Source organism: Sceloporus occidentalis, unplaced genomic scaffold (genome assembly GCF_023333645.1).
Source record: "Sceloporus occidentalis isolate IW3139 unplaced genomic scaffold, rSceOcc1.0.p SCAF_13, whole genome shotgun sequence".
NCBI lineage: Eukaryota > Metazoa > Chordata > Lepidosauria > Squamata > Phrynosomatidae > Sceloporus > Sceloporus occidentalis.
In genome coordinates this window covers 17021311-17034984 of record NW_028316993.1, presented here as the reverse complement: position 1 = coordinate 17034984, position 13674 = coordinate 17021311, and the positions used below count along the sequence as shown (strand labels likewise).

Genomic DNA, 13674 nt, shown 5'->3' with positions numbered 1-13674 from the left:
TTCTTAAAGGCCCATTTAAAGAGTTGGAATATAATGAGTAGTCAACATTTTCAATTGCAGAGTTGTGCATTTTTTAATGAGGAGCTTGGTTTCTTATATCCCACCATCCCCATGAAAAGATCCGTGTGGCTTCGAAGGAAATGAGACATAATTCCTGAGCAGTTGCCCTACATTTATCATTGAAATGAACAGAAGTCTTGTGTACCTTTTAAAGATGTAACAGCTTTACTGCTGCATAATTTCAGAGATGCAGCCATGTTAATTTATCACATGGACCACAAGGTGTTTTCTGGCTATAGTAAATATGTTAGTCTTGTAAGGTTCAATACAACTCTGTGTGTATGTGAGTGTGTGGTTGCTACAACAGGATTGCACATAGAACCTTCTCCAGTTATAATAAGCAAAAACTCTTATAGAGGTGGGCAAACCTAACCTCTCTTGACAGGGAATTCCAAACTTTTGAGGTGGCCACCAATACATCTCCCTCTTGCTTCCCTACCAGTTATATCTCACTTGGCAGCAAGACTAAGAGAAAAGCTGTATCTCTTGAATTTTTTTGCCATTGAGCAAGAAGTTGAATTTGCTTTAGTTTCCTGGTGGATTGTAGATTCACTCTAGTTTCCTGGTGGATTGTGTCCTGTGATGGAGGGGAGATCTCCTCCCACCAACATTTTGTGGCTAGTTCCCCTGACTGTTATGCTCCCATTTTCTCTGCTTCTTGCATGCCTCTCCTTGCCATGAATCTTCTGAGCTCAGCTAAGGCTAGAGGACTGATGCCTCTTAACAGTGGTAGTGATCTGGTTTCACATTTCCTGCGATCGAAGCCATAAGTCTCCTCTTTGCTCCGCTTCAGGACTTGCCTTGGTCACGATGGTTCACTTTTGCAGGTTGCGTTCTGTCTGCACAGAGGATTATGTGGAATTAAAGGGCTTTAACAAGCAGCTGCCTCCAGATAAACATCTTCTCTTAGTGCAGCAGCCTCAGGTGAGAAGTTATATAACCAACCAGGCTTAGTTTGATAATTGAAAAGGTACATATTCTAGCTTGAAGAGAAAAGGAGGAGGGTAGCTGTTGGAAAAAGGCAGTTTGATAATTGAAAAGGTACATATTCTAGCTTGAAGAGAAAAGGAGGAGGGTAGCTGTTGGAAAAAGGCAGTTACTGTGAGGATGGCATAGGGATCTTTTGTTGGCCAAGCTGCTTTCTTAAAATTGTGAGTTAGCCAGAATAAACTAAATTAAAATCTGAATTACAGATAATGAGATCCCCAGTTTGAATGTCGCCTTTGCCACAGATTTTTAGAAAGGCGCACTTTCCTAGTCTCTGTGTCCTCTCCCTGTTTGCAATGTGTGGATAAACAATACTGATCTACCTTACAGGGTTGATGTAATGATTAAAGCTAGATCATACATCCAAAGGGCTTTGAATACTTTAATAATGAGCTGTACACATGCTTATTATTAAAGATATTGCGTTCAGCCCGTCCTGCCCCCATTTTTCTAAATATCTGTGCTGAAATGACGATGATGACTAGACAGTAAAGACAGTGAGACAATCTCTAGGATATCTCCCTCTGCCTCATGTATTACTAAACAATGGTTAATTGTGTAGTGAGTCTTAACACAATAAATGGTGGTAGATATTTGTCGTTCCCACTTGTACAGGGGAGGTATTGGACAAAGTCCCACACGATTGGTCCCACCCTTTTGATAAAGTGAGGCACTGGGATGCCAGATTGCAATACTGTACTTTGACACACTTTTTCTCAGGACAAAAGGGAGGAATCTCAGGCAAGAGTGCTGTCTTGAAAGGCATGCATGCGTATATATTTTTCTAGCTCCTTGATATTTTTTGTTTGCATAGTGTACTGTGTGGTTGATGCCTACTTTATTATGTTTGATGACATGGAGGGTGCCCCCTTGTATAATCACCATGGTAACATCACCAAGGCCCGCCTTTTGTGACATCACAAGGGATCATCCTTTCCTTTCATGTTTTGGTCCAAAAATCCCAAAGCCAGGGAGAGTCTTGGCCTGGTAACCCTAGTGAATGAGCTGGTTTTGGGTGCCATAAAAGGACAATACATTGATTGATTATAATTACATGCCGTGTTATTATGGGGATAAAAATGGTGAAGAAGACTATATACACACCTTGGAAGAAAGGCAGGATATAAATATTGCTAATTAAAACTGTTGTGGTTTGGCCATTGGACTATGGCTCTGGGGACCAGGTTTAAATCCCTGTTCAGCTATGGAAACCGACTGGGTCTCCTTGGGCAAGTCTCACTCTCTTAGCCTCAGAGGGGAAGGCAAAGGAAAAACCCCTCTGAACTCAATGACAGGGTTGTCTTAGGGTTGCTGTGATTTGGAAACAACTTGAAGGCACACAACAAAAACAATTGGAGCTATAAGATTTTGAACTGTAGGAACACCTCTTTGGTTTTGCCAGTTTGAGGAGCAGACAAACAACCACAGAAGAAGAAAATTTCAACATTAGCATCAGCATCCAACCAGAGAAAATTACTTTGTCTCCACTATGATCTCCGCAGTGTTGAGCAGACATAATGTACTCATTGCCGTAAAAACAATTGAAAAAAGGAAACCATGATCAGGGATTGTTATGATTTGACACTGCTCATAGTCTTACATAAAAGTCTGACTTTTAATGCAGTTCTTGGAAATCATTTTGAGGCAGCAAATATATGAGCATCTTCTTATACATCCGAAACATTTTGCATTTCAACCAGCTTCTTTAATTCTGCTGCTGGCATTCTAAAGAAGATAATATTTGTTTCTAAATCTTGCTGCTGAGATCAAGGGTTATTCAGGCTTCAAGTGGTTTAACTTAACATTTGTTACCCTTGATCTCAGCAACAAAAGCTGGAGGTGGGATTTGCAAGGGCTGAGTGGGTGGTTTGCACTCTTGTCGGTGGAGTGGATAAGGAGGCAAGAACTAGATGAAAATCCAAGTGGATTTAAAAAAAAACAACCATGATTCAATTTGTTCTCCTTGTTGACTTTGTACCTCTGGATCGCGGGGCAAAGATCCAGCTGACAAAACTCCCTCTTAAAATGGTTTCCTGTAACTACCTGTGAGACACACCCCAGCCAAGATTAGTCCTGGCTGAGTCATCTTTGCAATGATATGCAATGTTATTAACTCTTTCTCTTCGACAGTGTGGAAGGAGCTTGCTCTGAACACCTTGTGTGCCTCCAAGTAATTTCCGATTTATGGCAACCCTAAGGCAAAATTACCACGGGGTTTCCTTGGCAAGTTCTTCAGAAAGGGTTTTCCACTGCCATCCTCTGAGGCTGAGAGTGTGTGACTTGCCCAAGGTCACCCAGTGGGTTTCCATGGCCGAGCAGGGATTCGAACCCTGCTCTCCAGGGTCATAGTCCAATGTTCAAACCAATACACCACACTGGCTCTCTTCTGAATATTATAGTGATGCCTTCAGGTAGCACTGTAGCGCAATGGTATTAGGACTCCATGTTTTCCCTTGATTATACTGTACACTCATCCCTCCATAGTTGCGGCTTTGATATTTGTGGATTTGATTATTCACGGATTTGATTGATCTGTTATCTCTGGGAATATCTAGGTCCCTCAGTGCAACCAAAAGAGATTCCTAGAGAGAATACTGTACTGGCATTTGTAGCTCCTCCTGTGCAGTTCTATGGTCAGTGTCTGTCAGACGTTGACCTCAGAGTTGCACTGGAGGACTTAGAGATTCCTAGAGAGGTGTTCTCTCAGGCAAAAACATGGTGTTTTTGTTATTTGCAGTTTTTCCGTATTCACGGGGTCTTATATTCAGAAGAGAGCCCCTAACGAATATGGGGGGATAAGTGTGTATTGCTTTAGAAGCACATACTGGGTGCTTTGCACTCTGTAGGTAGAGTGGATAGTAGTGCACTTTCTTCTTCGTGGTCTCTGCGAATGCTCACAAATGGGTTATCCTGCGCAGTAAGCTTCGGGATCTTGGCAACAGTTGGGCTGCCATCCAATTGCTTTGACCCTCGAGAGTCAGGGACCAACAAGGTTCACCATAGGACTGAGAATGAAGTCGAATGATCACTCCAAGCCATATAATAACACTTCCTCAGAAGTACCATGGCCCTTAGCCAGGCATGAGAGCAAGGCGAGCGGCCATGGCACGAGTTCTCCTCAGCAAAAAGAGTGGCTCTACCCAAGCTGGGAAGCATGGCTAGTGATGCTTTTATAACTTTCCCTCAGAAATAAGAGGTTTAAAATGCGCCAGTGAGGTGGGCGCCATTTTAAAATTTCCCTCTGAAGAGTGCAAGGGGACTTCGCTAAGTGCGAGAGTGAGGCGGGTGCCAGTATAAAAACAAATTCCTCAGGAGTAAAAAGGGACTTTATCTAGCGCGCCACTCCTCAGACAACAAAGGGCGAAGGCAAGGCAAGCCGCCACTCAAACAACTTTACGTCAGAATTTAAATTAACATTTGCATGCGCAGATTCAAACAGCTTAAAACACTTTAAAACGGTAAAAAAGGCTAAAACATGTTAATTTAAAACGCTAAAGAGGTTAACAAGGCTAGGAGTAGGATTTAGGGTGCGATCATTTGTGTGTATTTGCAGGTGACCACTCAAAGAAATACAGTTACAGGTAAGCAACCTGTCCTTCTCTGTTTTAGGAGAGGGCAATAAAGATGTTCTGTAGCTCTAATGTCATTGCTGAGCCAGTGTGATGTCGTGATTTGAGTCCTGAGCTACGACCCTGGAGACCAGGGTTTGAACCCCGCTCAGCCATGGAAACATGCTTGGTGACCTGGGATGGCCAAGAAGACAAACAAATGGGTTCTAGAACAGATAAAGCCTGAATTGTCCCTGGAAGCCAAGATGACTAAATTGAGGCTGTTGTACTTTGGCCCCCTTCATAAGAAGGCACGAATAATTAGAAAAGACAATAATGCTTGTAAAATTAGAAGATAGGATGCCCGCGTGCCAAATGGTTAGACTCAGGGAGGTCACAAGCCTGAAACTGCAGGAACTGGGCAGAGCAGTTTTGGACAGGGAGATGCCTCATCCGCAGGTTCACTGTGAGTCAATGACTAGAGGGCAGTTAACCACAACAGCCATAAAATGGTGTCTCTTATGTAAAATGGTGAAATCAAGGTTTGCTTTTTTGAATTTGTATTTTTTCTAAATATTTCCAAGCCATGAATGGTTGAAACATTAGATATGGAGGGCCAGGTGTACAGTCAGCCCTCCTTATCCATTGACTTTTTATCATGGATTTAAGCATCCACAGATTGAAATTATAAATTCCAAATAGCAAAACTTGATTTTCCATTTTATATAAGGGACACCATTTTGCTCTGCCATTATATTTAATGGGACTTGAGCATCCATGAATTTTGTTATCCATGGGGAGCCCTGGAACCAAACCCCAGCAAATAAGAAGGACCCCACTGTACTTGCTTTTACAGGAATCAGTTCCTTGTGCTTTTGAGTCTGGGTATAGTTCTGTACTTGGAAGATTAGGATCTTAAAGCAGTGACTCACACAGAGATCTAGCATGAGCACTTGAAAGCTCCTTTCAGCCCAGCATAGCCATTTGATTATCTCTCTTATATGCATCTGACGGAAAGGACTACAGTCTGTGAAAACTTATGTGAAACGGAACTTGTTGTTCTTAAGGTGCCACTAGACTCTTTGAACAGATCTTGTTAACACATCAGAGAACAATGCCATGTTCTGATTTTGGATAACTGCCTGTTCTAGGACAATATAGTATCTGCCTTGTCAAAACACAGTGACTCTCTGCATTGTTTGCACATAAGAATGACTCAGATCACAGCATGAACAAGCATCATGTTGGTGCATGTATCATGTTTGTTCCTGCTTCACCTGGTGAGTAAGAAATTGAAAAAAGGAATAGCTTTATGTAAGATCCAAACCGGAGACTTATCTAGCACAACATGCCAGGATTTGTAAGCCCACCTTATAGTGTGTTTCTGTTTTATGGATCCTGGCTTAGTGGGATGCAATAAACATATCTCATGGGTTTTGTATTTTGTGCTATGCTACCTGTTACCTGTTTATATATAGAGAGGGATACATATGTCAGTATGAAGCTTGCTGGCACTGTAGTTTAATAAACCTAAATCTTAGTTTGTTGTTACATGGAAATCTGGCTAGTAGTACTTTTAAAAATAAAGTAGTGTGGTAGGTTAGGAAGCAGGAGTTCATTCTGTGTGCTTCTTTTGTTTTACATCAAGGTGTAGTTTTGAGATTAATCCATATAAATATTTTCTTGCTGTAAATATTGTAATTTAAATTCTATGATGATGTAGATATTTCTAAAATTTGTGTTATTCATTTGTTGTGAAAAATATCTCGATCTCTGTATTAGTCTATATTATGCATTCTTATTAAATTGTACTGTGTGTATAGATCAAATAAAAATAACTCTATAAAGAAAGGTATCGTGCCACCAGAGATTATAGTCAAAATGATGAGAGAATGGCACATCTTACTTCCGAAGAGAGCCACTGAACTTTTGGGGCTTTTATCAGGTATCAGGCCAGCATGGTGTAGTGGTTTAGTGTTGGACTTTGACTTTGGAGACCATGGTTTGAATCCCTGCTCAGCCATGAAGCTCACTGGGCAATTCAATGCTCTCAGCCTCAGGGGAAGGCAATGGCAAATCTCCTTAGAACAAATCTTGCCAAGAAAGCTCCATGATAGGGCACCTTAGCATCGCCATAAGTCAGAAACACAACAACAACAACAGGCCAGTAAAGGTATAAACATCAAGCATTGCTTAAGCTGCTGCTGTTTTGAGTTAGGCACCCTTGGTTATATTGCTAATGGGATGTTGGCTCTTTTTGTTTTCCAGAATGGACAAGCTGCTCCAGAAGAAAGAAAAGATGCTCTGTCAAAGGTAAGACCCCAGATGAAACTTTCTTCTGGTCTTAATTATACTTCATTTCCTATGAACTGTAGTCTATTTACCTTGCCTGTCTGGGGTAGATTTTAAAATGTTATGTATATATGCATACATGTTCAAGTATTTTGGATTACAGCTCCCTTCAACCCTGGATAGCATAGCCAGTAGTTAGAGAGGGGGAGATAAATATGTGAAACATCTGTTTAAAAGTTGGTTCTTACATTCCTGTAGGACATATTTGCAGTGCTAGGAGTGATAGAGAAAGAAGCCAAACTAGGGGGAGTAGATAATACTCCAGAGGACAGGATCAAAATTCAAGATGACCTGAATAGACTAGAAAGCTGGGCCAAAGCTAACAAAATGAAATTCAACATGGAGAAATGTAAGGTACTGCACTTAGGGAGGAAAAATGAAATGCACAGATATAGGATGGGCGACACCTGGCTGAATGAAACTACATGTGAAAGGGATCTGGGAGTCCAAGTGGACCACAAGTTGAACATGAGTCAACAGTGCAATGCAGCAGCTAAAAAGGCCAATGCAATTTTAGGCTGCATCAATAAAAGTATAGTGTCTAGATCAAGGGAAGTAATAGTGCCACTATATTCTACTCTGGTCAGGCCCCACCTGGAATATTGTGTCTAGTTCTGGGCACCACAGTTTAAAAAGGACATTGAGAAACTGGAGCATGTCCAAAGGAGAGCAACTAAAATGGTGAAGGGTCTGGAAGCCATGCCCTCTGAGGAACGACTTAGGGAGCTGGGGATGTTTAGCCTGGAGAAGAGAAGGTTAAGAGGTGATATGATAGCCCTGTTTAAATATTTGAAGGGATGTCATATTGAGGAGGGAGCAAGCTTGTTTTCTGCTGCTCCAGAGAACAGGACCCACAACAATGGATGCAAGCTCCAGGGAAAGAGCTTCCACCTCAATGTTAGGAGGAACGTCCTGACAGTAAGGGCTGTTCGACAGTGGAACACACTCCCTCGGATTGTAGTGGAATCTCCCTCCTTGGAGGTCTTTAAACAGAGGCTGGATGGACATCTGTCGGGGATGCTTTGATTTGGATTTCCTGCATGACAGGAGGTTGGCCTGGATGGCCCTTGTGGTCTCTTCCAACTCTATGATTCTTTTATTCTATAAGCCTGCATATTCTGACAACAAAATCCTTTTCTAAGGGAGAGATCTTATGTAGCCTAAATTACACCACCTATAGCAATGCTTCTAAAATACTTATCCTTCTGATGTTTATGAGTTCAGCTCCCAGAATTCATGACAGTTGGACGTGATGGCCAGGGATTCTGGGGTTTGAAGTCCCAAAGGCCGAAGGACCTAGCTTTGGAAAGTGCTAATCTACAGCACTACAGGGAGGAGAAAGATTGGGGAATATCAAAGTTCAAAGTTGTAATGGGAAAATGTTCTAAAGAGGTGGTCCTTTTCCCACCCAGCAAACAACCCTGTGAAGACTGAGCATACTCAGTGGGCATGAGATGCTGCTGGTTGACTCTTGTGTGTGGTGTTGGTGGAATGGAGTCTCTTGGTTTCTTGAAGGAGAGCATGGCTAGCAGTTGTGAACAGGCACATTCACACAGCAACATTTTGTTGAGGTCCCATTGGTGTACATTTGTTGCTGTTTTATACCACTTGTATATAGAATGAATCTCCCTTATCCAAAATGCTTGGGACCAGAAGTATTTTGGATTTTGTAGCTTTTCAGGTTTTGCAATATTTGAGTATCCATAAGGCGATATCTTGGAGATGGGACCCAAGTCTAAATGTAAAATGTGTTAATGTTTCATATATATAACCTATACAAATAACCTGAAGGTAATTTCATACAAAATATTTTTAATAATAATAATAATAATAATTTCTATTTATATAGCCTGCCTCTCCCTATGGATTGAGGTGGGAGAACAGCACATATATAATGTTACACATAGTTAAAATACATTCTCATTATACAAAGCAAAATTTAAAAACACATTAAAATACCTGTACATGTGCAATATCAAAATCTGTTTCCGAGTGGAGTATCATCTTAAGCTGTTAAAGCAGGTCTGGGGGGTAGGCTTTAATACTTTTGTGCGTGAAACAAAGTTTGTGTACAATGAACTACCAGAAAAAAGGTGTCACTAGCTCAGTCACCCATGTGGACAATTTTGGAATACAGTGGTACCCCGGGATACGAATTGATCGCGTTACGAAATTTCCGGGGTACGAAAAAGTTAGATTGGAAAAAACTGTTCCGGGTTACGAAAGATTTTTCGGGTTACGAAATTCATTTCGGCGCGAAATTCAAATCCGAAGCGCGGCTAGCGGCTTTCCAGTGCTAACGGAAAGCCTTTTCGGGTTGCGAAATATATCGGGTTACGAACGGCGCCGCGGAACGAATTAATTTCGTAACCCGAGGTAGCACTGTATTTTGGATTTTGGAATTCTGGATAAGGGAGACCCAACCTGTATATTTGTGGCATATGGGAATCTCACAATGACAAGAGACACAAGTTGTTCTGTGGATACTGAGGACATGGACTAGTGCTTGATCTAGAGATATATACCATGTACCAAAACATAATCCACTGGGAAAACTTTAAATAATGAAAGTTGATGGACTCAATAATCCCATGAACTGAACAAGATTTATTACATATTTTTACTTTGGATAACAATACCTTGGTGGGTTTAGTGTCCCTGTAGTTCAATGTTCCAAATGAGTTGGACTGCAGTTCTCATCACCCCCAGCCAGCATAGCCAATGGTTGTGTTAGTTGGAAACGATAGAAATTGTGGCCCAGCACATCTAACAGGCGGCAGTTTGGGGAATGCTACTGTTGCTTCTTACAAATCAGAAGGTTTTTAAATATTCTGCAGTCTGAACACAACTTAATGTAAGCTAAGCACTGGTCTTTTTTCTTGGCTCAAATTGCTTCCCTGATTCAGGCGTTCAGATTACTTTCAGTCTTCTGGAAAGGAAGGGGGTGGCAGAAGGGGAGATCAGAGACGGTGAGTTGCAGTATACAGCGCATTGGATTTGCTGAGAATTTGGGTTGCGAAACAGATTCTATTTTTTTGCGATAGAGTAGATAAAATATTTTGCTCCTTGCCCTGCAGCAGCTGTGCTAAGTATTGTTTTTTGTTCTTCCTCAGTATTAGTAACAACAGTGTGACTTCTGTGTACCAGTATCCCATCTTTTAAAGTACTGTTGGGTTAGTAGGAATTAATTTTTAAGGTTGAGTGTTATACAGGCTCTCCACTTTTGCAGATTTGATTATTCACATATATGATTAATATGTGCTCTCAAAATTTCTAGGTCCTCCAACACAATTCTGTCTGAAGTTGATCATAGAGTTGTGCTGGAGGACCTAGAGATTCCTAGAGAGATGTTCTTTCAGGTTAAAAAATGTGTTTTTTATTTGCTGTTTCCCCACTTCCACTGGATCCGGTGCCCCTAACCCACAAATGAGGAGGGCCATTGTATTTCTGAGTCTCTAAAAGTCTTCATCTTTGTAACTTTCTTCCAGAAACTTTGGATTACTGAGTGTTGCAAGACACTGCGTGATGTGAACAGAGTACGCATGCTTCTCCTGAGTCAGATTCAAAACAGGGTTTTAATATAAAGGACAACATTTATGATTTTTCATCCTCAGTTCAGTCCCCCTTTCTTTAAGGAAAAAGATAACCCAGGACAAGAAAAGCCCAGGCAACTCTTCTGGCCTGTTAGACAAAGATCCTTTCACTTCTTCTTCCAGTGCTCAGGAATGTGATAAAAAGATACAGAAGCTAAAAGAAGATTTTGGAGCTGAGGGTGGAATTGTTGGACTGACCTTTGCATTGTGGTTCTAGGGACCAAATCTGGGGCAGTCTGCATGCCAAACGAGTGCCCTGCCAGGAACCTGGCAGGGCACTTGCTTGGCATGCAGATTGCCCCAGTTTGAGTCTCTAGCATTTACAGTTAATGAAAAGGATCAGAGATCCAACATTATATGTTAGTGGGTTGGATGTTTGGCTAGAACTCCAAGAGAACAGGGTTAGAGTCCCACACAGCCATGGTGGGAAACCTAATGGGTGACTTCAGGCAAGTCACATTCTCTCAGCCTTGGAAGAAGACAGTGACAAACCTCCTCTGAATAAATCTTTGCCAAAAAAATTCTGTGGTAAGGATGCCATAAAACGAATGGAAGAGCATAGCACTAGCAATCTGGTGATAAGGAAGATCTGCTGTAGTTTTTGGTGGGTCTTTCGGGCTATGTGGCTGGGTTCTGGAAGAGCTTATTCCTCACGTTTGACAACACGGCCACATAGTCTGAAAAACCCACAAAAAACTATGGATGCTGGCTGTGAAAGCCTTTGACTTCACATTGTAAATCTGCTGCTTGGGAGCTTAGAGAGGAAACCATTTTGGCTGCATCTACACTGCAGAATTAATGCAATGTGACACAGCTTTAGCTGCTGTGGCTCAATACTGTGAAATTCTGGGCTTTGTTTGTTGTGACACCAGAACTCTCTGACAGAGAAGGCTAAATAGCTCGCAAAGCTACAAATCTCAGAGTTCCATGGCAGTTAAACCAATGTCAAACTGCATTAATTCTGCAGTGTAGATGCCACCATTGTGTACGATGGAGCAAGGGACTAATGTGGCACAAGTCAGCATCCCAGGATGGCTCTACAGGTTGGATGTACAGATTTGCCTTTCGTTGGGGAAGGGTTTTCTGTCTCTCTTAAACTGCAGCCAAAGCACAATTCCTGCTGACAGAAGGTTAAGCAGTTCCCAGCTGTATGATTCTGTGTTCATATCAGATGGCTGCTCTAATCTCAGCTATTAAAAACAAAAAGTTTATAAAGCCTTTCTGAAAGCTTCTTTGAAAACAGCTGGTTTTCTCTAGAAATGAGGTGGTGGTTCAGAAATGTCTCAATATATTCTAGTTACCTTGGCTTTGTTGCTACATCCCTGTGGCTGACAGGCTCAGCCAGCTTGCCTCCTGTTTAGGTAGCTTGGAGCTATATGGCACGCATGTCAATCAGGAGCTGTCATCAATTAAATGAATAGCAAAAAATTAATGGCTTGCTGTTGAAACCACCACTGCTGCTTGTTATGACACTTCAGTTTCTCCTTTAATCTTGTTTTGCTTTTTAAAAAAGATCCTGAACAGGGTGGAAAGAGTGCATCCTCCAGATTTTGTTGGATTGCAGCTCCCATCAACCCCAGGCAGCATAGTATACTGAATGGCAGAGGATGATGGGAGATTTGGTCCAGTAATCTCTGAAGGGCCACAAATTATCTTTCTTTTCCTTATACTTGAGGCCAATCCCATTTTAAGATACCAGCACTGGGATGTGAAAAATCTATAGAACTTAACTCACTGATTTACACCTTGAATCTCTTTCCATTTCCTTTGTCCATATCGGATCATAAAAAATGTGTGAAGCTTGACTGTGCATTTTTCAAAAGTAGAATGCATATTTTTCATGCCATTTTTCCGTGTGTCTGCCTTTTCCAAACAACATTTTGATGTACAAAGTACATTGCAAGTTTGAACATGTACAGACTTCAGGTCACAGATGGCATTCGTTTGGTTCCAGGAAGTGCAAACAGGATAATTTTTACAGTTTTTTGTGGGGTTTTTGGGCAATGTGGCCATGTTCTAGAAGAGTTTCTTCCTGACGTTTCGCCAGCATCTGTGGCCACATAGCCCGAACAACCCACAAAAAACTATGGATGCCGGCCATGGAAGCCTTCGACTTCACACAGGATAAATTTTGATTGGAAACAAGCAAATTACTTTTCTTATCCATTTTCACATAGTTATCAGATTTGAACTCAGCCTATTCCCCAGTCTCATGTGCCTGTTAGGGAATTCCCTTGGGAAACTTCCCTTGAAGGAAGGAAATTCCAGGCCATGTTGCCTTGCTACCGAATACTCCTTTTTCTTCTCATAGAGTGAAGAACAAAGAGGAAAGTAAGTTCATAGACTGGTTACACTTCAAAAGCTTTGAGACGTGATCCAGACCTTCTTGTGGCATTAAGTTTGATCATTTGCTTTCACATTCTGGTTAGAAACTACTCTCCAGGTTGCAAGCCATTCCGTCTGAGTTCTTTTTTAACTAGAGTTATCAAAGAATGAACCCTGGACCTTTCTTCATGCATAGCGCATGATTTTTCCACTGAGCTGCAGTTGACCCATGGTCACACTATTTGATTCAACGAGCCAGTTAAATAAAGTTAAGGAGAACTAATGTGTACCATGATACCTTAAGTATATGGCACTCTCAGAAACATTGGGGCCAAGAAGAACACTTAGATAAATACTCTGTCATCTGCGTCTCCATCCTGTTTTGCAGAGTACCAGGAGCAGCAGTGGTAGGGAATGCAAATCTAAAAAAAAAAATCACGATAAACATGTTATAGAAGTGATAAAATATTTCAATCTCTCACTTGCTACAATAGTGTGCATCTAACAAATACTGTACTTGAAAAGCACCAGATCCTGTCTGATGTTGGAAGCTAACCAGGGTCAGTCTGGTTTAGTACTTGAATGAGAGACTGCCAATGAATACTCAGAATACTTCTGAGGAAGGAACTGGCAAAGCCACCTCTGAGTATTCCTTGCCTAAGAAAACCCTATGAAATTCATGGGGTCGCCATAACTCAAAAGGCAACTTGAAGATACATGTAGACACACAACGAAGCATCGGTTTTGCTTTCACATTGGTGTGATCTCAAGCACGTGCGTCTGTTCCTCCCAGAGCTCTTCACCATCCT

The 13674-nt window shown here is 41.5% G+C and overlaps 1 protein-coding gene across 4 annotated transcripts in view; it reads left to right on the top strand.

Annotated features, from left to right (window-relative positions):
• LOC149305094 (ribosomal protein S6 kinase 2 alpha) overlaps positions 1–13674 on the top strand; it is an 84213-nt gene that overhangs the window by 13497 nt on the left and 57042 nt on the right. For all 4 annotated transcript variants that reach the window (XM_089478194.1, XM_089478193.1, XM_089478197.1 and 1 more), the window contains exon 2: positions 6864–6908. In XM_089478194.1, the coding sequence (XP_089334320.1) occupies positions 6864–6908 (45 nt within the window). The remainder of the gene's footprint in view (positions 1–6863; positions 6909–13674) is intronic.